This window comes from Eptatretus burgeri, chromosome 23 (assembly GCF_056783735.1).
Source record: "Eptatretus burgeri isolate ZD-2024b chromosome 23, Ebu_testis_v1, whole genome shotgun sequence".
Taxonomy (NCBI): domain Eukaryota; kingdom Metazoa; phylum Chordata; class Myxini; order Myxiniformes; family Myxinidae; genus Eptatretus; species Eptatretus burgeri.
In genome coordinates this window covers 1,069,120-1,094,849 of record NC_140983.1, presented here as the reverse complement: position 1 = coordinate 1,094,849, position 25,730 = coordinate 1,069,120, and the positions used below count along the sequence as shown (strand labels likewise).

At 47.6% G+C, this 25,730-nt stretch overlaps 1 protein-coding gene across 9 annotated transcripts; it reads left to right on the top strand.

The window, feature by feature from the left end:
• Positions 1-6,220: 6,220 nt before the first annotated feature.
• On the top strand, positions 6,221-18,218 carry LOC147007929 (F-box/LRR-repeat protein 4-like). Of its 9 annotated transcripts, XM_085866071.1 has the most exons (8): positions 6,221-7,608; positions 7,684-7,746; positions 8,003-8,065; positions 12,068-12,162; positions 12,571-12,638; positions 15,344-15,770; positions 16,094-16,472; positions 17,202-18,218. In XM_085866071.1, the coding sequence occupies exons 6-8, from the start codon at positions 15,658-15,660 to the stop codon at positions 17,364-17,366; spliced, it is 657 nt and encodes a 218-aa protein (XP_085722197.1). In that variant the 5' UTR covers positions 6,221-7,608; positions 7,684-7,746; positions 8,003-8,065; positions 12,068-12,162; positions 12,571-12,638; positions 15,344-15,657; the 3' UTR covers positions 17,367-18,218. The 9 variants fall into 9 exon arrangements, 7 of the variants coding, with proteins under 7 accessions (XP_085722197.1, XP_085722200.1, XP_085722198.1 ...); XM_085866074.1 differs by lacking the exon at positions 12,571-12,638; XM_085866072.1 differs by lacking the exons at positions 6,221-7,608; positions 7,684-7,746 and having other exon boundaries at positions 7,873-8,065; positions 12,068-12,638.
• The last annotated feature ends 7,512 nt before the right edge of the window (positions 18,219-25,730 follow it).

The following is a 25,730-nucleotide window of genomic DNA, read 5'->3' as shown; positions in this document are numbered from 1 at the left end:
TCGCGCTGTCGAGGCGAAGCCTTGGTGAATTCCACACATCGGCTCGGACGGGACGAAGCCGCGCTGTTGAGCGAGTGTTTTGGTGATTTCTACCACGTCCGCTCTGCCGAGGTCAGGGATCACGCTGTCGAGCGAGTGTTTTGGTGATTTCTACCACGTCCGCTTCGCTGGGGTTGGAGGTCAAGGGTCAGGGGTCGATTCTCGCTTCCCCGCCCTATAAAAGGGCGAGCAGAACAGAGCTCACGGCCAGTCGGTTTTAGAGCTCGAGGCAGTGTCGAGAGAATCGGTTGCCAGTGTTGATGAACGGAGCTCAAGTCAGCCGGTTGTGGGGAGACGGTCGTGGTGTCAGAGCGAGAGTTGGTGAAAGGAGCAGGGACGCGGAGAGGGGCTCCGAGGAAAACCGGAGGGCTGCGTGGATACCACAGCCAGGGAGAGTTTGCCTGAGTCAAGGCGCTCCAGGGTGCTCGTTCGAGCGTCAACTCCCTCAAAGAGCATTGACCTGCAAAGAGGGCATCGACGTACTGATAGAGCATTAGGAATTCCCCCATTCCAAGCATCCGCGCTGAGAGAGCGCCGGTAACCCAGTCCGTTCTGTGGTGCCTGCTGTGTGGCGCGAGCCTGTGCATCCAGGTGGAGGACGCCGGAGAGAGCTCACCGACCAAGCCGGTTGCCCGAGGACAGGCGCTGCCACGCCAGGCCGTGGGGGGAGTAGACGTCGCGACCTGCCCACCGTCGTGCCACGATGGTGCGGGTAAGACCCTTCGGTCTCGTGGGCCTGACCATTCATCCAGGCTCCACGTCACATTAGGTCCACGGACCTGTCTGCCACCCTTGTTTTTGGGGGTGGCTTTTCTTTGCACATACACACACACATACAAACACATATACACACATACACATACACATATACACATACACATATACACACATACACACATACACACATACACACATACACATACATACACACACATACATACACATACATACATACACATACATACATACACATACATACATACATATACATACATACACATACATACATACACATACATACACATACATACACACACACACACACACACACACATACACATACACATACATATACACATACATACACATACGCACATACTTACACACACACACATACATACACACACACACACATACATACACACACACACATACATACCTACACACATACATACACACACACTTACACACACATACATACACACACATTAATACATACATACATACACATACACACACACTCAGACACACATATACATACACATATACACACACATACCTACAATCACACATACCTACAATCACACACATACAAACATATACACACACACATACATACACATTCAGACATATATACACACACACACACACACACATACATACATACACACATACATACATATGCATGCACACACATATACACGCACATACATACATACATATACACACATATACATACATACACACACATACATACACTCACATACATACACACATACATACACACACATACATACACACACACACATACATACACACACACATACATACACATTCAGACACACATAAATACACATACATACATATACACATACACATACGCACATACTTACACACACATACATACACACACATACATACATACACACACATACATACATACACACACATACATACACATTCAGACACACATAAATACACATACATACATATACACATACACATACGCACATACACACACATACATACACACACATACATACACATACACACACATACATACATACACACACATACATACACATTCAGACACATACATACATACACATTCAGACACATACATACACACACACACACATACACACACATACATACACACATTAATACATACATACATACACATACACACACACTCAGATACACATATACACACACATACCTACACACATACATACACATACATACATATACACGCACATACCTACACACACACATACAAACATATACACACACACACACACATACATACACATTCAGACATATACACACACACACACACATACATACACATTCAGACATATACACACACACACATACATACATATACATGCGCACACATATACACGCACATACCTACACACACACACACACATACAAACATATAGGCATACATACACACATACATACATACACATACACACATACATATACACACATACCTACACACACACACACATACATATACACATATACATACACATGCACACACACGTACATACACACGTACATACACACATACATACATACATACATATACACATATCATTCACAGGCTGGGAGTGTGGCTCATTGAGAGTAGTGATTTGGTTGTGGTGGCGGAAGATAGCCCAGGCAGGGGAAGTATGGGTTGGGCTGAGGAGCCAGAAGTGGACTCGAGCACCACGTACCAAGGGGGGCACTCGTGGACCGTCCCCTCATGAAGCCAGGAAGCACCCCCCTCCCCATGATCGGCAATTAAGGAGGGCAGCTCAGGGTGGGGAAGGAGGGGTGAGGGTGACCTTCGTGACATAGGATGCTGAGCTACATTGCCCAGCCATGATATTGTGTGGATGTACAGAAGGGAAATTTGTGGGATGATGGGTGAATTGGATGCATGAAACCTGTGTGGAGGGGGCTTTGATGATCAAGTAAAAGGAGTTTTGAGAATTTTCGGATCGAGTACGGACGCTCCCCCTTTGTACCATTTTAGAATGTCTGCGGCCGCTTGAGTAACGGAGGAGGGTAACTGGATTATGCGAGGACCCATTGTGTCCAAAATTTGAAAATAGGGATCTCCTCGCGCTTCCTCCCCCTCCCCGAACAGCAATGAATTGCCAGATCACGGCAGGATAGCCGAGAGGTACGCATGTGTTATGAGAAAGACTACCAGTCCATTAAAATTCAGAATAATGATGAGATTCATATTTAAACTGAGAAACCAACCTGAATAATTGTAATTTTGAGTGGACATGCAGCCACTGGAACAGCCTCTGCTGTTAACAACACCGTCACTCTTGCAGCTCTTCAGGTTGCCACGAAGGTTGTGGTGGAATGCGCCAGGCTCGCATCTCATTTGTTGTGTCTGATTATTATGACAGTAAAAGAACTCGGAATTGGAATGGTGACCCTGCTCTGAGCGATCTACCTTATCACCCTGCACCAATACACAAGAATACTGTTATCGTACAACTCTACCTATCATGATATCCCGTTAAATAAGGTACTACTTCCTGGTCCAGACCTCGTCAATAGTCTTCTCGGGGTATCAGTATGCTCCAGACAGGAACACATCGCCATCATGGCCGACGTAGAGCAAACGTCCCATTGTTTGTTTGTGCATGAGGATCACCGAGAATTTCTGCGATTTCTCCGGGATTCCGAACGACCCATTAAACCCACTTTGTTTGCCGTGGAGTTGGTTAACGACCTGGAGTTTCGTTCCATAACCGTATTAACTTCCAAGCATGAACGTTCTTTTTAAATACTGTTACATCTGAGGGGGGGGGGGTATGCATTCAAAGGGTAATTATGATGTTTAATTAGGTATGCCATGCTGTTCGAGTGTACCAGGATCTCGATGTAATAAGTAGCAATTCAGTGGTGATAAGTTGTCTAGTAAATGTCCATTTCTTCAAGGGGGAAATGATAATTGTCACGTAATTAGATAGGGAGACGGGTTAGGGTAAGTGTGTCTGCGTAAACCCTTTTAGTATTCCCTGGAGGCTTGCCGTGACGTAACAGGACAGTGCTGCGGATGGCTCCGCCCCGTGATCACGATTAGCGGAAGGCGACGGCAGAGGGCCAATAAAAGGGCTCGATTGGAAGTGACGAGGACTCGAGGATAAAAAGGTTATGTTCGGGGAAAAGGGGTGGAAGAAGAAGATCGATAAAGAAAAAGCGTTTTGGTGGAGGCTGTTGGGTCGGAGCGTGCTCGATTGTTGCGCTGGTTCGTTCCTGGATTCGTCGTGTCTCGTGGCCTTGCTGTGCCTCGTGCCTCACCTCGGTTGGCTCTGGGGTTCTGCTGGCTCGAAGTACGGGGTCGAACGGGGGACGAACCTGCCTCCCTCTCCTGCTCGCGGTTTGGTGCCGGAGCTGGCTCCCTGGCGGCTGTGAGCGGACTCGGGCCGACACCAGGAGGTCGACATCACGGTGCCTCCTGCCCCTGACGAGCGCAACGCCAGCTCGTCCGGTGCCAATCCAGGGACTGTTGCGTCTACACCACGGGCCAGCCTGACCACCAGGACGAGCTACGTTTTGTGTGTGTTTGTGTGTACCTGGCGCCTTAGAGGGTTTGAGATTTGTTTCGCCATTGGAATTGTTTGTGTTTTCCCCACGCCCGAACCCACACCACCATCCCGTCGAATCGCCCCGGATCCCTCCTCTTGCCGAGTCTTATTATTATTTCTGGTTAGAGAAATAAACACTATTAACTCAGTGAAAAGCTACTCATGCCACCTTCCTCGTCCCGTTTGCTGTAGAGCGATTAAAACCGCCATCTTTGGGTTATAAAAAAATAAACCGCCTTCATCGTTTCGGCTCATTCTACGTTGGCAGGACTATTTAAGTCCCGTGGACGTCACAATACGTTTCTCGAAGTGGAACTCTGCGATCAAAGGTGTTGCTTTGTTGGTCCACTTCTTACGTTTGTTCAAGTCAAAGAGGCAGCCAATCACAACGGTCAACATGATCACCGACATCTTCCAGTTCATCTTATGGAAGAGGCGACAACAATCATCATTGGCAACGTTCATCTTGAGTCCGATGCATTGGTAATTCACAACCTCACTCATGGCAGGCAAGTGGACAAGTCCAGCACCCTGCGTCATCTCCACTGCAGCAGGCGAGAACGACTCTTCCCTGGTCTGGCGGGACGTGTGAACGTATCTGAAAAGGCACGGTTTTTTACCATGCATTTGAAGTGTTTTATTACAAATATATGTTCCAGAATAATGTCCACCTTACATCCATCTGAAGAACAGTACACACATTGATGAGCAACACTGCCTGTGAAACACCAGGCTGATAGTTTATAGCTGGGTCAGGAATTAAACCCAGGCTAGACGACTTTGAAGCAAGTGTGCGTACCCTCTAGGCCATCATGTCAGCCCACAGAAGAGAAAGAATCAAGAATGCAATTAAGACAGTGCGGCAAACACATGATAAACAATTAAGGGAAAGATAAGGAAAGTGAACATCTCTCTGGCTATTCTCAGAGATCAGCCTCAACGCCGTCGAGTCTGGCAGTTCACTCGAGCAGATTGGCAGGTTCTGCAAGCAGAATCTCTCTTCAGTGCTGCTCTCCCATATCTCCTGCCCTTGATGTTAACTCTCCTTTTTTCACTAAAATGAGCGCAAAAAATATTGTGCATTACATACCTGTAGGTGAAATGAATACCACGTGACCAAGGGAATGGGGGATCTTTGTTAATTTGAAATTTTTTGTCACGGCCTCATAACGGACTTGAAGCATACTTGGCCAAGAACATTTCGGACACACCTGCCTTGAAGTACAGCTTTGTTTTCGCAAAGCAAGCACGTCGGATATGGCCAAGGATCGCAGCTGCCACATTCGATCCAAACCCGAACCAGGCAAAGGAGTCGGGTCTCTGAGCTGCGAGACCCCAACACTTGGAGATCCTGAAATGCTCAGATAAAATTGTAACATTTTAAAGCAACTAGTTTCCGAAACAAGATGATATTCAATATCCAAGATGGACAAAAATCCAACTTCTCACGGTTCAGGTAAACTCCGTTCGTTTGGATGGACTGATGTACCCTTTGCTAGCTTGGTTATGAATCTGGAATTTGTCCATGGTGCTGGTGACAGCTTTCAGACTCTTCACGAAGGACACCGTGAGATCTTTAACGATCACCAAGGAATGATGCCAGTCGAGACAGCCGTTTAACGTCTATCCGAGGGATCGTACACACATTGACGAATCACCCTGCATGCGAAACACCGGAATGACAGTTTATGGCTGGTTGGGATTCAAACTCAGGTGAGACGGCTTAGAGGTGAGTGTGTATACCTGTGAGCCATGCTGTACAGGTAAACAAATATGGGTTTGCTGGGGGTGGGGGGGGGTGCAGCTGATGCACTACCCCCTGTGGATTGGAGGAATAATTTGAATGTACGGGCAACAACTCACCACCTCCTTGGGAAAGGCACTGTGAGATCGTCCAAGGGTTGGTGCACAAACATCGACATGTACGCCTTGCCTGCGAAACACCAGGATGGCAGTTTATCGCCGAGTCAAGATTCAAACTCTCTCTGGACAGTCTTTTCCACTGACAGCTCCGTCACAGAGGAAGACTCAGTAAACCAATTCGAGGTAGATTTAATCAGATTGCACACCAACATGTTCAGTGTCATTAACATTGTCACATTGGTGTGTCATGGTTCTTGTACACTCACTGACCCAATCACAGGAGCTGTTTTTTTAATGTGAGAGTCATCCTGTTCATCGGTGATGATATCTATGTCTATCTATCCAAGTTGTTTCACCCTCACTTTGTTTTGGGGAATCCAATCATAGGGAAGTTTCACTCGAACCAAGTTTGCATTTCCTTTGGTTAAAAACAATTAATCAAATTAGCTCCACCTTTCCACCCAAGTCTCTCCATGAACCGGCTGACCCCGTCATTTTCTGCTTCCAGCCCCTTTAAGCTGACGTCAGACTTCGTTTTTGGACCGATGACGGTGACACGTTCGGTCCCAATGGATGGATGAATCTGTCTCCTCGAAGGCGACAATGTTTCCAAACACGGCCATCGTTAAGGGTTCCTGAACAATCAACAACCTCCGTCACTAATCTGTTGTTTCCTGGACAAACAAACGTGCCGACCATTTCAGTCTTCCACACTGAGGAAACATGCACATGATTCACCCTGAGGGAAGCCACAACCAAAAGGTTTTATTGCGCACGCTCCGCCCTCCCCCCGGTGACGTCAATCTTGGAACATTCTCGGATACGTGAATGTAAAACACTGGGCGGTGTATAAACACGGTTGGGTTTGATTTCTATCTTGAAAATGTTTAACGTGTGGTGCATTGTTTATCTCTTTGTCGACCGGTGCGGTTACGGAGAGTGAGGAGAGAATTATAATAAATATGATGCAGACTCGGCGCATTTCAAAACACCGTTTGAGGAAACCGGAAGTGCGTAATAACGACGGTGTTGTTGCCACCAGGTGATCAGAGGCTGGATCAACACTTAATATTATTGTTGTTCAGGTTGGCTTCTGAGTTTTAATATTAATGTCATTATTATTCAGAATTTTAATTGTGTGGTAGTTTTTTCGAGGAACACGATCAATTGATGAGTTTTCCTGCTTCATCGGTCACGTGGTCCGGCGACGCGAATCTGCCGCTGGGAAACCGTGATTGTGTCGTGATCACGTGATTTACTTTCTCCACAACACTTCGGGCCCTCGACTCGGGTTCCTCACAGTCTCCTGCAGTCACCGCGATGCGCGATGATCCGGGAGGATTCACGATCGGTTCACCCGAGGATGAGGAGTCCGGACCCGGTACGTGACGTTCTCTCAGTGACGAGATCTTGTGGTTCCTGGATGTTTCCTTTTCACGGATTGTTCGTGTTTCAGATGGTGTTGTGAAGGTGAAGATCGAATCCGAGTTCGTGGATGATTCGTTCCCTCCATACGAAGGTTTGAACCACCAACTCATTCCCTCATTCATTCCTGATGAAACTCATTCCCTCCACCACCGAAGGTGAAGGATCACGATATCTCACAAAGTTGTGGACGGATTCGGATGAACCTTGGTGGACACGTTGGTTGGGTTCGTGTAGTAAATCTCTGCCGTGGTTAATTGAATCACCTTGTTGTCCTTTTTTAATGAATGTTATTGTTAAACTGTTAAACGTTCCTGACACGTTTGTTTTTGTCCTTTTCTTTTTCCCAGATCTTGTTGTGAAAATCAACATCAAATCTGAGTTTGTGGATGAATCGCCCTCTCAAGACGAAGGTCTGAACCTCAACGACATCGTCGTTGTACCATTTACAAACAACGATTAATGTACATTCTGCGGAGGTTGTTGTCCAGACAGACGTTGTACTTACCTTCATGCCGTGTAGGTACTCGAACCCCAAGCTCGTTTAGAAACCGAATTTGTTTCGATCGTCGAGACGTTCACAGAGAACTTGCACGTGGCCGACGGGTGTGATCGAATCGATCGGTCACCGACATGAACTCCTATCCATGAAAATACCGAGTACGAGTACACTGAACGGATCAGAACACAACAGAACAAAAGGAGTTCAGCAGAGAGGGAAACACCAACAGCGGAGCTGAAGGGCAAGACAGCGGGCGGCAGACGAAAAATGGATTTGAGGAGGAATTGGGTGGATAAGATGGACACAGAAGAAAACTCTCAGGAGGTAAAGTTTAAATTTGGAAGGAGGACAGGGTGGGGTGGGGGTTAACGAGGGTAAAAAAGATCATCGTTTTGGATGGGGGATGATTTGAGATGGTGGGGAACAGCTGTCTTCAAAACCTGGAGGGAAGAAGGAGATTGAAGAGAATCTCGAAGTTGGTTACACAGGTAAGGAAAAAAGAGGAACAAATGAGTGGACGTGAGCAGCAATCTTGGATTTAGGCAGTTCCACCAGAAGGTCAGGCCAGATTATATCTGTGACTTGCTGCAGATACCATGTAAACCTGTAATAACCTGTTTCACGGTCGGGTTGTCGGCGACAAAACCGTCTCTCCCACCAGGTTTTCTGGTGAGAGTTCCCTGAAAATATCTGCTGTTCTTCCTCCGCTCCTATCGGTTCTTCTGACCACGTGCTTGTCAAAGTAGACATCTCTCTGGCTGTTATTAGAGAACCAGCTCACCGCAGTCGAGTCTGGCATTTCACTCAGGCCGACTGGCAGGATCTTCAAGCAGCCATCAAACTTCGAGACTGGTCTCCTACCGCTATTTTCTCCAACATCAACTCGTCCTGGGAATTCTTTTAAAGAAACTTGCTCTCTCTCATGCACGGATTTATCCCCTCTCGTCTTCAGTTGTCCAACCCTTCCTCCCGCCCATGGTTCATTGAAGCTTGTAGCGAGGCAGTTGTCCTGAAACAACTTGCCTTTGCCTCATGGAAAGCAAACCCACCTCAGGGTAATCTCAGTTCCTTCCATAAAGGTCGGAATAAGTGTATCTACCCTCAGGAGAGCCAGAAAACAACATCTTTCTAAGCTCGTCTGAACTCTCAAACCTCTCTCCCTTCTCCAAATCCTGGTGGCATCTCATCACATCTGCTTCTGGTGTATGTTCCCCCTCTATCCCCTCCCTCACCTCAAATGGCCGCACTGCTGATACCGCACGTGAAAAGGCGGAATGCTTAAACTCGGTGTTTCATCGAAATCCTGTGTCCGAAACCCATCGCATTCTGTGCCCACCTTACCCAGTCGCACCCAACTGACCCTGGACTCTGTGTCTTCTTCTGACAAGGTGGATAGCTTGCTGTCAAACCTCGACTCAGATTCTGCAACCGGTCCAGACGGCATCAGCCCACGTGTCGTAAAAACCTCCTCCTCTGCTCTTGCTCATCCTCTCTCTGTTCTATTCACCCTCTCATTTGCTCAAGGTCATCTGCCATCTGCTTGGAAATCAGCAAACATCACTGCCCTGCATAAAAAATGTGCTGAAATAGATTCCTGCCACTACAGACCAATCAGCCTTCTCCCAATCATCAGCAACGTTATGGAATCCATTGTCGCTTCAGACATTAAATCCTTCCTCTTCTCCAATGGCTTGATTTCCAATCATCAATTTGGTTTCAGACCAGGTCACTCTTCCCTTTGTGTGCTGCTTCTTCTCTCCCAACAATGGAGGCAGGTCCTCTATGCCAGACATGAAATCAAACCCATGTCCCTCGACATATCTCGTGCTTTTGACACGGTCTGGCACCCTGCCCTGCTCACCAAACTCTCTTCCTATGGTATCCAAGGCCATCTCCACTCATGGCTCGCAGACTTCCTCTCCTGTCGCAGTCAACGTGTGGCTCTCAATGGAGTTCTTTCATCCCCTCTTCCTGTCCAGGCTGGAGTTCCTCAAGGCAGCGTTCTGGGCCCTGTTCTTTTTCTGGTTTTCATCAATGATCTCTCCGACTCTCTGGAAAATTCTCTTTATCTCTGTGCTGATGACTCCACCCTCTGCTGTACCATCTGTCATCCCTCAGACCGGCAAGCAGCAGCTTCTTCACTCTCTGCAGATCTGGGTAAAATCACAAACTTGTCCAACACATGAAACATGTCTTTCAATCCAGACAAATCTCACACTCTCACGATGTCTCTCACGTGCCCAACACATGGGGGTTGGGGTTTGGAGTGGGGTGGGGTGGGTGCATGTCCAAACGTTGTTTGGAGGAGGATGCCGGAGAGAGCTCACCGACCAAGCCGGTTGCCCGAGGACAGGCGCTGCCACGCCAGGCCGTGAGGGGAGTAGACGTCGCGACCTGCCCACCGTCGTGCCACGAGGGTGCGGGTAAGACCCTTCGGTCTCGTGGGCCTGACCGTTCATCCAGGCTCCACGTCACATTCGGTCCACGGACCTGTCTGCCACCCTTGTTTTTGGGGGTGGCTTTTCTTTGCTTTTTGTATAAATACATGTGGCGCCGTCTCGTAAGTAGACTTGTTTAAGTGACTGAGTGTGCGAATAAAACGCTTTATTCGGTGGTAATTCTTTTATCTGCTTGCTTTCACTGTACATACTGTAACGGTTGTGGAAATTTGCATTACACCATAAAGGGCCCTCAGGTGAGACACACACACACATACACACACATATACACACACATAACCTCACATACACATACACACACACATACACACACACACACACATAACCTCACACATACACAGACACATACACACACACATACATACACACACACATACATACACACACATGCACACATTCACACACACACACACACACACACACACACACACACACACACATACACACACACACACACATAACCTCACACATACATACACACATAACCTCACACATACACACAAACATTCTGCTCTGCATAAACATTCTGCTCCATTCACCCCATCGTTAACCCGAGGTTATCTTCCGTGTGCTCGTAAGTCAGATCACATCATGTTCTTCATCCGTCATTACTCATGATATTTATGTTCGAGAAAACACAACCCGTTGTTTGCTGAGAAAAACATTAAGTGGGGGAGAAATGGGGGTGGGGAGGGTAGAGGAGGGAGGAGTAGAGAGAGGAGCGGCGTGGGGGAGAAGAGGAGGGGGAGGAGGGGAGGGTAGAGGAGGGAGCGTGAAGTGTGAGAAGAGGAGGGAGGGGGTAGAGAGAGGAGAGGCATGGAGGAGAAGAGGGGGAGGAGGGGAGGGGAAGGTTGATGGAGGAGGAAGAGGGGACGAGGGGAGGGCGAGGGTAGAGAGCGGAGGGAGGGGAGGAGAAGAAGAAGGGTAGGGTGGTGAGAGAGGAGGGGGGAGGGATGGGAGGCAGCCTTTTTCATTGCATAAAACCCCAATGTCGAACACGTCCTCAAATATTTCTCGGACACACATTCACCGATGTTTTTCACTCTTGGTACGTGGATAATAAGTCATGGATTACATGTGAACGTCATTTTATTTCGAGATCAGATCCAAAATGGCCGACTGACAGCCATTGTGTCACTGAAATATGTCCCCAACCATTTCTCAGACTTGCTCGCTCTGATTCTATTCAAACTTGGCAAAAGTACATCACATGACGGCAAACACGTGTAACTCATTTTATTTTTCAATCCGATCAAAGATGGGCGACTGTGACTGTGACTGCGATTCACACCAGGGTAGAGTGACCTGGTCTGAATTCAAATTGATGATTGGAAATCAAGCCAATGGAGAAGAGGAAGGATTTAATATCTGAAGCGATGATGGATTCCATAACCTTGTTGATGATTGGGAGAAGGCTGATTGTTCTGTAGTTACAGGGATCTGTTTTTATACAGGGCGGTGATGTTTCCTGATTTCTCCGAGACCTTCAAAGTTCCCCGATATCCCGATATTGTTCCCCTTCAAACGACGGTGGTGGACATCCTTGATGGTGACTCTGCTTGTAGCATTCGTCGCAGTTGTGTGAGGTGTTTGAAGTGTTGTTGCGGTTATGATGAGATGGTTGAAGCGTTGTAGTGGTTACGGTGAGGTCAGCGAGTTTGAATTGATGCAGGGATTTTTATATGGACATTGTGATTTTTATGGGAATGTTGTCGCATTGTGGTTCGAGTACGGTGAAGGTCTGAGGTGATGGTCGGTTCTTTCAAGAATTGAATAACAGGACAAAGACACAAACATTGATTTTTTAATGCAATACATGGTTATCGAGTTGGTATCAATGAGAGGGGCCATGAAATTTTCTTCATCACATCGATTCAGCTTTCCCATTTTACCTCCATCACCGAAGGCGGAAGGACGTTGTTTTCACACCTGTGTGTGTCTCTCTGTCTGTGTGCAGGATATCTCAAAAAGTTGTGGACAAATTCCTCAAAAAGGAATTCGGACGAAACTTGGTGGACACTTTGGGTATGCGACAATGATGAACTGATTAGATTTTGGTGAAGATACGGATCCGGATCTGGATCCAGATAACAGAATTTTTCAATTTTTAAAGTGATTCTTCACCATTGAGAGGGGGACAAAAACGATATATATATATATATATTTATATATTGAAAAATATATATATAAAAAAATATATATATGATATGTCGAAAAAATTTTGGACCCGATCTGTTCCACTGGATCAGGCATTGCGTGGCGGATGTACACGCGCTACCGAGTGTCATGCTAGTTTCGTGTGGAGTTTCCATGGAGAGTCGTTCGATGTTTGGACAGTGTGCTGTCGTTTTCAATTTCAAGCAGGATTTTAAACTCTCCTCATTCAATTGGTTTCTCAGTGTGCTTTTTATGAAATCCATCGTTGAGATCACTTGCTCGCACAGGTAAGTCGATCCGAAGATGGGCAGAATGCCATATTCCTATCTCTTCACGTTACTCTAGGTTTCCCATGAAGAATTCTAAACTTCAAACACTATTTGGTCGTGTTTTTTTAAGATCATGCATTTCGTTCCATCTGTGTTGAAGTGCCAGGGTAGATCTGTGCCTTTCTAGATTTTCGAGTTTGGTTGTGAGGACACTTTTGCCTCCAAAGTGGTCAAAATCACTCAAATGACAGGTCGCTTGAAATGTATGGTTTAAAAAAATTTGATTATGTTATTTAAAACACCAGCTTTCTCAAATTTTAACACATGAAAGACCTTATCATTTCGAGCTTATTAGGTGTTCACTCGTTATTGTAGCATTTATATTTTTGGAGATATCATGGAAAATGTGTCCATTTTAGGCATCTGAAAAATAATGTTTTTTGCACATCCATGCTCAGAGGCCATTTTAAAATTATAATACTTACAGTCTTGAGCTTTGTACACAATACACTACACGAGTAGTCGAGTTGGCCTGCATAGTTTCTCCTTCCTCCACCATATCTCACATTATTTAACAGCCTCCTGAAAGTGGTCAAAATCACTCATATGACAGGTCGCCTGAAATGTATGGTTTTTTATTTATTTTTTTATTTAAAATCCAACCTCTTAAATTTTAACACATGAAAGACCTCCTCATTTCGAGCTGAGGAAGTGTTCAGTCATTATTGTAGCATTTATACTTTTGGAGATATCATGGAAAATGTGTCCATTTTAGGTGTCTGAAAATCATGTTTTTTGCACGTCCATGCTCAGAGGCCATTTTAAAATTAAAATACTTACAGTCTTGAGCTTTGTACACAATACACTACACGAGTAGTCGAGTTGGCCTGCATAGTTTCTCCTTCCTCCACCATATCTCACATTATTTAATAGCCTCCTGAAAGTGGTCAAAATTACTCATATGACAGGTCGCCTGAAATGTATGGTTTTTTTGAATTAATTTTTTTATTTAAAATCCAACCTCTTTTAAATTTTAACACATGAAAGAGCTCCTCATTTCGAGCTGAGAAAGTGTTCAGTCGTTATTGTAGCATTTATACTTTTGGAGATATCATGCAAAATGTGTCCATTTTAAGTGTCTGGAATGTCATGTTTTTTGCACGTCCATGCTCAGAGGCCATCTTGAAATTACAATACTTACAGTCTTGAGCTTTGTACACAATACACTACACAAGTAGTCGAGTTGGCCTGCATACTTTCTCCTTCCTCCACCATATCTCACATTTAACAGCCTCCTGAAAGTGGTCAAAATCACTCATATGACGTGTCGCCTGAAATGTATGGTTTTTTTGAATTTATTTTTTTATTTAAAATCCAACCTCTCTTAAATTTTAACACATGAAAGATCTCATTTCGAGCTGAGGAAGTGTTCAGTCATTATTGTAGCATTTATACTTTTGGAGATATCATGGAAAATGTGTCCATTTTAGGTGTCTGAAAATCATGTTTTTTGCACGTCCATGCTCAGAGGCCATTTTGAAATTACAATACTTACAGTCTTGAGCTTTGTACACAATACACTACACGAGTAGTCGAGTTGGCCTGCATACTTTCTCCTTCCTCCACCATATCTCACATTATTTAACAGCCTCCTGAAAGTGGTCAAAATCACTCATATGACAGGTCGCCTGAAATGTATGGTTTTTTTGAATTTATTTTTTTATTTAAAATCCAACCTCTCTTAAATTTTAACACATGAAAGATCTCCTCATTTCGAGCTGAGGAAGTGTTCAGTCATTATTGTAGCATTTATACTTTTGGAGATATCATGGAAAATGTGTCCATTTTAGGTGTCTGAAAATCATGTTTTTTGCACGTCCATGCTCAGAGGCCATTTTGAAATTAAAATACTTACAGTCGTGATCTTTTTACACAATACACTACACGAGTAGTCGAGTTGGCCTGCATAGTTTCAGCTTCCTCCCATTTCTAACACGATTTAACAGCCTCCTGAAAGTGGTCAAAATCACTCGTATGACAGGGCGCTCATAATGCATGGTTTTTTTAATTAATTTTTTTATTCAAAGTGTAACCTCTCCTAAATTTTATCACATGAAAGATTTCCTCATTTCGAGCTGAGGAAGTGTTCAGTCATTATTGTTGCATTTATACTTTTGGAGATATCATGGAAAATGTGTCCATTTTAGGTGTCTGAAAATCTGGATCACGATTGTGGATTTTATTCCAATGACTGCGCATAATACACTTGCATGTTGATCCTGCTCTGCACTTCTTGTTCAACAGGACCAGGAGAAACCAACGGCGTGGAGATGCACCAGGACTGCAGGAAAAAGGTTTCTTCACACAGCCGTCTTTTCCCAAGATGTCTCAACACGTGAGCCACATTCTGCACCTGAGCTCCCGGTATGAAGGATACAATTCCATCAGCAACCTGGTGGGTCCACCTCCCATATTTTCCCTTCCCGGGTCCTTCATGCACGTGACCGTGCCGAGAACATACGGGGCATGGTGTGACCACTTGTCCCGATGTACACCCCGACGTTGTCCCAAGAATCCCGAGTGGTTTAAAAGCCAGGATTTCATCGAGTTACTTTTCGATGAGCCAGTCTTCCCGACCAGACCGATCGATCTTGGTGTCGTTCCCCCCTGGATATGTGGTTCGGATTCTGGCCAGGTCCTGGGATGAAGGTGAAGAGTCTGCTGTGTACAGGTACCAATGACCCTTTTGGTTTAAATCTCCAACGAGTTTTAAAGTCTTTATGCTCATGAGTCCAAAAGGGACGAAATGACAAATTATCGTTTGTTTTGTGAGTATGTTGAGCCTCTGACTGGTTTTACATGATGACAATGGGTTTTCAAAAACATCTTCATTATCTAAATGGATTAGTTACCTTTTTGTAGCCATGTTTTTCTCACCAGGTTAGTTACCTCGTATTGTATGACATGAGCCACACCCTAATACACAATGTCTTCTTCATGGTAAAATCAAAAGGATGCTCCTCAAAATGTTTCCTTTGGTGATGAACGATGCAGGTGGCGGACGCTGTGGTCCGGCTCTGTGGACACCAATCTTCCACTGAACGACCCTTTCACGTTTTCCCCAACGATACAACCACCGGGTTTTGCGACGAACATCCTCCGTCTGGAGTTCAATTGCTCCCTGAGCGCTTACCCCATGGAACTGGCCGCTGTTGTTCTGTACGGTGTCCCGGTGGACATTATGCAACCGAAGAAGAGCAAGAATGAAGATGTTGCTGAGTCAGACAGACTTCGGCAGAAACAAAACAGGATGGAAAGAAAGAGGAGACGAGATCTGGTCAAACAGATGGAGGAAGAAAGGAGGGCAAACAAAGAGGAAGGGAAGCTTTCCCCCTTCAATAAAAATGGATATTTTGACATTTTACCTTTTGAGGTGAGTATGTGAACCCCTACTATGTATGTTTGATGAGTGTGAGTATGTGAACCCCTACTATGTATGTTTGATGAGTGTGAGTATGTGAACCCCTTCTATGTATGTTTGACAAGTGTGAGTATGTGAACCCCTACTATGTATGTTTGACGAGTGTTAGTATGTAAACCCCTACTATGTATGTTTGATGAGTGTGAGTATGTGAACCCCTACTATGTATGTTTGATGAGTGTGAGTATGTGAACCCCTACTATGTATGCTTGATTAGTGTGAGTATGTGAACCCCCACTTTGTTTGTTTGATGAGTGTGAGTATGTGAACCCCTACTATGTATGTTTGATGAGTGTGAGTATGTGAACCCCTACTATGTATGTTTGATGAGTGTGAGTATGTGAACCCCTACTATGTATGTTTGATGAGTGTGAGAATGTGAACCCCTACTATGTATGTTTGATGAGTGTGAGAATGTGAACCCCTACTATGTATGTTTGATGAGTGTGAGTATGTGAACCCCTACTATGTGTGTTTGATGAGTGTGAGTATGTGAACCCCGATAATGTGTGTTTCATGAGTGAGTATGTGAACCCCCACTATGTATGTTTGATGAGTGTGAGAATGTGAACCCCTACTATGTATGTTTGATGAGTGTGAGTATGTGAACCCCTACTATGTATGTTTGATCAGTGTGAGTATGTGAATCTTTTCTTCTTCTTTTCTGACTTGCTTTTCCAGATCACATCATCTCATTGTTTGGCTTCAGAATGGTTTCAGACGAGAGTGTCAACAATGAAATGGCTGTCCAATTCTGTTTGTGTTTGGAAGTCCTTGATGGCTTCACTTGTGGTAACCTGGGTTGTTTTGAGGATTACTAGTGTTTCATTTGATGGACATCCTTGACTATCTGGACAGTGACAGCGAGTCAGGTTGATGCACTGATAATTCAATCGATTTTTTTTTGTTGCTTCCTTACTTCCACGACAGATTATAGAAATTATTTTACAGGGGGGGGGCGGTGTGGCCCCGCCTCCAATAGCATCCTGATCCGGGAATTTGCATATCGGCGCCTCCTGCCGGCTATAAAGGCACGAGAATTACCAGGTCGAGTGAAGTTGCTTTTGGAGACAAGGAGCGTCGCGTTGGTGGAGTTGAGTCGAGTGCGTGCGGTGGAGCTGTGGGCGGCTGGTCGGGGCAGGGGAGCTCGGGTCCGAGGCCAGGAGGACGGCAGTCGGTGACGAGGCTGCGGTGTGGGGGATCGCTCGTCTCGTCGCGGGACCCAATTCAGCCAGCCACTCCCCGCCCCCAGGGCATCAACAATTTTCCCCTTCCCCCGCGCTGAGATAGTGCAAAATGTGGCCCCGTTCCTCCCCCACCCCAAATGTGCCAACAAGCACGCCAGGGGCCCGGAGTCGGGGCACAGCGGCGAGGACACCTTGCGGCTTGCCTGCCAACGCGTCACGAGGACGCGGGTAAGACCTCCCCGGTCTCGCGGACATGGCCGCTCCTCCAGGCCCCGCGCACATCTGGCCTACAGGCCTGTCTGCCTCCTTCTCTGTGAGGGTGGCTTCTTTCTTTTGCTTTTGTGTGAATGTGTGTTGGCACCGTCTGTGAAGTTGAACTCTTTAAGTGTTGCCGTGTGTATGCGTTTGCCGGTTGTATTTCCTTTGCTTTCTATGTGCATTTTGATTATTGTGGCTGTATATACATGCTTTCCGTGTGCCGTGGAATAAAATGCTAGCATGTTGAACTGTGCCCGTTTCGCTTCGTCTCCTTCCTTTTCATTGACTCTCCATCCTGCTTCACGTAAGGGGTTCGGAGTGGGTGCAACATCCCGTAAGTACTCGGAACCGTCAAGGCCGACCATAACACCGCTCGGTTATCACTGCAGCACGGAACGGACCGCTTAAGCGGTTCGTGTCTGGAGTCGGCCTGTGGCGTGGTACGATCGCCCGGTCGACCACTCGCGCAGGTACTTAGCTACATCGAATTTGGCAAGCAACCCTATCCTGCATGTGTGGGCAATTGGCACGATCGTGGTGAGGTTAAACCCCCACCCGTGACTCGCGCCTGGCGTTGTTCCGAGAGGGTCACGACAGAATTGTCCGTCCGGTGGGCGACATACCGCGATTCGAGTTACGTGGCCGTTTGCACGCCGGCGGGCGCGAATTCGCAACAATATGTTATGCGCTACCGTGTACCGCAAATACCTGCGATCTTCCCGGGACTGCACAACCCCATAGAAATGAGAACCAAGTTCTTCGTCCCCAAACCAACGATTGAGGTTGTGCACCCGAGGTGTTGCGTGACTGTGCACCACGGTCGGATGGATTCATCACCTGCAACGAAGGACCACCGCCCACCGATACGCCAGGCCAGAAGAAGCCTGGGTCACTGGAGCTCCAAACAGGGATTCCTGCAATTCCTGCAGCACTGACACACCTGCACCTGCCCAGGTGTGACACACCATTACTGTCAGTTACAACTGACATTCCCAATTGAATGAAGCGTTTGCTCCGGTTTATGCGCAATGCCAATCCCGACGGTCCGTTCATCCCCCCCCCACAGGATTGTTATCGGGACGAGAACAAGACATTCACGATCTTAAAGGGCCTGCTCACCTCGTGATGTCATCCTGGTAAGCAACCACTTGATGGTTTGGTCGATGATTTACATTGAAGGTTTTTATTTATTTATTTAACTTGTGAACACAAGATCAAACCAGGAAAGTGACAATGGGGTCACAGATTTGATACAAAAGCAACGGATGAACGAACTGTAAAAGAGGTGACAATGGGGTGAGAAAAGATCGCGGATTGGGAGGGGGTTACCATGAGATGGTGGTGCACTGCTTGCTTGAATCCCTGAAGGAATTCAACGGTCTCAGGAAGGTAGTTCCACAAACGGGAGAAAAGAGGAAACAAGGAGTTGAGGAGTGCGGTAAGTCTGGAATTTGTGATAAACAGGAAAGGGATAGTGGAACAACCCGTGTGTCTGGGAGAAGCTGGACACGGTCCTCCGAGCTATTCAGTGAGTGTATCATCACAAGCTCATCTTGTCTTCTTTTGTCTTTGGCACAGGAGGAGTCCTTTCGGCCCATCATGCCTGCACTGCACCAACCCCAGTGTCGTCACCCATCCATGTACAAGCTTCCGTTACCATGGATACAAGCCTCTATCTCCAAAACCCTTTTCTCCAATATATCCAGGTACTGATATAAATCCCGTTTAAACTAAAACCTAATTGAAGTCACGTGACCGGTCTTTGCGAACGAGCTTTGCGATCCCCGTTACTAGTCAGGAGCGGAACCTTGCCACCAAATTTCAGCCGGATCGGCCTAGCAGTTTCGCCGGATGAGTCGAAAGGAGACGGATGGACAGAAGGTGAACGATGACAATACCTGATGTGGAATTCCAATTCCCAATAAGCGCTCAAGGCTGCAGGTTAGCATCATTGGCTCAGAGTGTGGATGCACCGCTGATGCAGTGCCCTCTGCTGATTGGGGCAAGAATTTGTAATGTGGCCATGGTGCCGGCGTGGCTAATGTGGCCACACACACACACACACACACACACACACACACACACACACACACACACACACACACACACACACACACACACACACACACACACACACACACACCAACTTAGAAGGTCCCCACCATTTCTCAGACACCAACATCAACTTTGTATCCCTCGTGTCTGAAGTCACTGGATATAAACGAAAAAGCAATCTTTCAACCAAACACAGATGTGAAACTAGAGACTTCATGGAACACCTTACCTGCGCAGTCTTCAGAAACAAGGACATGGGCGTGGTCTACTAGCAGAAAATTTGATTGGTTGTGATGACGTAAAATGAAGGAACATTTTATCCAAGTCCTGCTAAATGGAAGGGGTTTTAAAAGTGCCAACAAGGCGATTTGTATTCTCCAGTGTTTAATCACATGATTGAATGGAAATAAAATTAAGATTTTAAAGGTTGTCGGAAAAAAAAAAATCCCAGAAGTTTACCGCCGTTGATCGGCGTCTTTTACACCACCTTATTGCAAAACCCCCGATGAATCACTCGCAGAGAATGAACTTGAACCTCATGGAAGTTCCTCGTGCGAGCACGGTCAGTTTGGGTGATTTATTTAATGGACATCCATAATTATTGGAAAGACGATGCTGTGCTTCATTGCCAACAAAGTAATGGCTATCAACTGTTCTACAAAGGACGTCATCGTGATGTGAAAATGCACAAAGCTTTGTGCCATTAATTATTTACATGGGAGCCAAATGGACCGGGTAGACCACCCTGAGGGAGACACCTGATCGGATCTGGGTGTTCGTTAACAGCGATGGGAAGGAGATATCTGGGGCTTGTGAATGCACAGGATAATTTAACCCTAAATAGGTAACCTGGGGTTGTGAGACCGCAAAGTAAGCAAGAGTGATGTCTGTAATTCTACAGGAGGGATGTGACACCATTCTTCCACGAGGAAGTCAATCAACTCACACCCGTTTGATGGAGGTGAAAAACGCTGTCTCAGGCCTCGCTCCAGAATTATCCAATGAATGTTCGATTGGGTTCAGATCTGGTGACTGAGAAAGCCGTAACATATGGATAACATCGGTGTCGTGCTCATCAAACCGTGGGGAGTACACACGTGCTTTGTGGATGGCGGCATCGGGGGGGGGTATGGCCTCGGCATTTTTTTATTTAACAAAAGGTTAAAAAAAATCAAAATCATGGAGAAAATCAAGAAACCAAAGAGCCAGAAATCAAAACAATAATCAAAACAAGTCAATGAACCAGGGAAAAGAAAGCAGAAACGAAGAATCAAGAAACTGAGGCAGAATGCATGAAACTAAATCAATCATACAGAAACAGTGAATCAAAACAAGAGTTTGGCCACAAATACAGGAAGAAGTCAAGGAAGAATAAATCAACAGCAAAAATTATCGTCCTTCTTGACTTGTGCCGATGTACTCTGCCACACCTCGAGGGGCTTCAAAAGTGAGGGGTGGGAAGTGTCTCCTGGAGAAGCGAGAGCACGAACGGCGAACAATGGGGGGGGATTGACTGGGTGAACCCCTCCCCCCCCCCAGTGTTGGACTGTGGACAACCCCGGCGTTACCCCAGACCTGGATGGGCCGCCTGATGCACGGGCGGCTTTGTGCCCCACAGGTACCTTTTCCTTGGTTCGTTTGAAGGTTTTTCCCTGTGGGGCCTTGCCCAGGGGAGCCTTTCCTTTGATCCAGGCCCTCCTGAACTTTCGCACTGTCCATTCATCCCAAGTGCCAATATCATCAAAGTCGGAGGAGGAACATTTGCTCTCTGTTTCAGGCACCAGAGTCCTTTGAACAGAGGTTTCTTCCAACAAACCCGTCACCAGATCATCCACTTCTTCCATATAGTCCTCCCCTCTCACATCAGTGGGCCTAGCACACGATGTAACCACATCCATCTCCTCTACTGCAGGAGGCGGGAGAACTGTGGCCTCCTCCTCATTCTCCTCTACCTTTCTCTCCTCATTTTCCTCCATCCTTCCGTCGTCCTCCTTTACTGTGGTTGGGTGACGGGGGGGGGCGCGGGGGAGGAGAGGACACATCAGGCACAACAACCCTCAGCCCCGCACTTGCCCCAGGGGCAACACCCCTACTTCCACCCGCAGAGGCATGCATTCCGCAAGCATAGCTCCACGGGCAGGAGCGGTAAGTGTGTCTCGTTCCACCACAGTGAATGCAACAACGTACATGGTTTTCACAACGCTCTATTAAATGTCCCAACTCGCCACACTGAGTGCAGACATCCACACCACACCAGGTAACCAAGTAGCCAAGATGTAATTTTCAGCTGTCCTGCATAAAACACTTGACCCTGGTCCATCCTAACCATCATCCCGTTCAGAATATGGGAGACCGTGTCATCCTCCCTTGTCCGCGGCTTGACTTGGGACTGCTGAGTTCAAGTCCAAATACCGAAGCTGTTCCGGACAAGCCGTATTGGCCATGGGATATGATATACCGAATGAGCCACACCAGGACATCATAGTCACTTTGGCTTTCGTTATACAGGCAGATGGTCAAGACTCTCTCCTGGGTTTCTGAGAGAGAACTCGACCGCCCAGTCTGCCAGAATCCCAGCAGACTGTGTGGTCGCCAACTGGCGACAGAACTCGGCAGATCCCTGCCCTGTCTGTAATGACACGTCAAACCCTCGGGCGAGGGAGATCAGGCAGAAAAAATGCAGCACACCCAACAAAACCTCCGGACCAAAAGCCTCGCCGGCAGGAATGGCTCCTTCCTTCGTAAACTGAAATCGAACACAATTGTGGTGCCAACTCGTTATACCAGGGAGAAGGGGCCAACACTCGGGATGAAGGGGGGAAGGGGGAGGGAGGTCCCTTCCTGCCTTGTAGGCAAGGCCCCCCCCCCCAGACAGGAGGAAGGCTAGGGAAAAGCAGGAAGATAAAACACGAACAAAAACGCAGGACAAACAAGACAGAAAGGAAAAGAGAAACAAATGGACGAGACGGGGAAACACAAAGAGAACACAATGAGGTAAACAGGCAGCTCAAGGTAAGAGAACTCCTCCCTCACAGCCATGCTCACCAAAATTACAGGCCACCAGGCCGTGCAGTAGAGAATGTATAAATGGAGTTTGGTCTCGACGTGCGTGTGTGTGGTGTGTGCGTCTGTCCGTCAACAAGTGTCCCAGAGGGTGCTCCACTAATCAAGCAATAATGGTGCCCCCTAGGCAATCGGCAGTGCACAACATGCATGTACACATGTAGCATAGCAACACACACATACACGCACATTCATACACATACATACACATAAACACATACACAAAAACACACATACATACACATACACACATATACATACACATACACACATACATACTGTTGTGGTTGAGGAAATTCGCAAACCACCATTCAGGTCCCGTAGGTGAGATATCTCTGTAAGTACATGTGTGGCTAGCCCCAAACCCGTTGTTTAGAGGGAATAAATGTCATTCATTCGGGCTGTGACCCTTTAAGATAGCAGTTTTTCTGTTCTATCTTTATTTTGAACCAACCACGTCTCAACCGCCATCACACAACAACCACCAACCGCAACGCCGCTTCACAACAACGCCAACAGCCACGGCCTTTACCTTCACAACCCGCTCTCGCAACCATTGCATCACTGCCATTCCAAGCGTCGCCATGGCCATCACCGCCACAATAAACCCTCCACCACCTTCGCCTCTCCTTCTGCGGCCATTCCCGCACCGCTTTTGAACGCTGAGTGTCAGGCTGTCCTGGCCTCGTGGGGGACGCGCGCCGAGCCTCGGGTGCAAAAAGCGGCCTTTCCGAGGGGAATTCAGTCGCGCTGTCGATGCGAAGCCTCGGTGAATTACACACATCGGCTCGGACGGGACGAAGCCGCGCTGTTGAGCGTGTTTTGGTGATTTCTACCACGTCCGCTCTGCCGGGGTCAGGGGTCACGCTGTCGAGCGAGTGTTTTGGTGATTTCTACCACGTCCGCTTTGCCGGGGACGGAGTTCACGCTGTCGAGGTGAAGCCTCGGTGAATTACACACATCGGCTCGGACGGGACGAAGCCGCGCTGTCGATGCGAAACCGAGGTGAATTGAACACATCAGCTCGGCGGGGAAGAAGCCGCGCTGTCGAGGCGAAGCCTCGGTGAATTACACACATCGGCTCGGCGGGGTTAAAGGTCGCGCTGTCGAGGCGAAGCCTCGGTGAAATACACACATCGGCTCGTCGGGATTAAAGGTCGCGCTGTCGAGGCGAAGCCTCGGTGAATTACACACATCGGCTCGGCGGGGTTAAAGGTCGCGCTGTTGAGGCGAAGCCTTGGTGATTTCCACACATCGGCTCGGCCGGGACGAAGCCGCGCTGTCGAGGCGAAGCCTCGGTGAATTACACACATCGGCTCGGCGGGGTTAAAGGTCGCGCTGTCGAGGCGAAGCCTCGGTGAATTATACACATCGGCTAGGCTGGGTTAAAGGTCGCGCTGTCGAGGCGAAGCCTCGGTGAATTACACACATCGGCTCGGACGGGACGAAGCCGCGCTGTCGATGCGAAGCATCGGTGAATTACACACATCGGCTCGGACGGGACGTAGCCGCGCTGTCGATGCGAAGCCTCGGTGAAATACACACATCGGCTCGTCGGGATTAAAGGTCGCGCTGTCGAGGGGAAGCCTCGGTGAATTACACACATCGGCTCGGCGGGGTTAAAGGTCGCGCTGTCGAGGCGAAGCCTCGGTGAATTACACACATCGGCTCGGACGGGACGAAGCCGCGCTGTCGATGCGAAACCGAGGTGAATTGCACACATCAGCTCGGCGGGGTTAAAGGTCGCGCTGTCGAGGCGAAGCCTCGGTGAATTACACACATCGGCTCGGACGGGACGAAGCCGCGCTGTTGAGCGAGTGTTTTGGTGATTTCTACCACGTCCGCTCTGCCGAGGTCAGGGGTCACGCTGTCGAGCGAGTGTTTTGGTGATTTCTACCACGTCCGCTTTGCCGGGGACGGAGTTCACGCTGTCGAGGCGAAGCCTCGGTGAATTACACACATCGGCTCGGACGGGACGAAGCCGCGCTGTCGATGCGAAACCGAGGTGAATTGCACACATCAGCTCGGCGGGGAAGAAGCCGCGCTGTCGAGGCGAAGCCTCGGTGAATTACACACATCGGCTCGGCGGGGTTAAAGGTCGCGCTGTCGAGGCGAAGCCTCGGTGAAATACACACATCGGCTCGTCGGGATTAAAGGTCGCGCTGTCGAGGCGAAGCCTTGGTGAATTACACACATCGGCTCGGACGGGACGAAGCCGCGCTGTTGAGCGAGTGTTTTGGTGATTTCTACCACGTCCGCTCTGCCGAGGTCAGGGGTCACGCTGTCGAGCGATTGTTTTGGTGATTTCTACCACGTCCGCTTTGCTGGGGTTGGAGGTCAAGGGTCAGGGATCGATTCTCGCTTCCCCGGCCCTATAAAAGGGCGAGCAGAACGGAGCTCACGGCCAGTCGGTTTTAGAGCTCGAGGTAGTGTCGAGAGAAGTGTCGGTGGGTCGGTTGCCAGTGTTGGTGAATGGAGCTCAAGTCAGCCGGTTGTGCGGAGACGGTCGTGGTGTCAGAGCGAGAGTTGGTGAAAGGAGTAGGGACTCGGAGACAAACCGGAGGGCTGCATGGAGACCACAGCCAGGAAGAGTTTGCCGGAGTCAAGGCGGTCCAGGGTGCTCGTTCGAGCGTCAACTCGCTCAAAG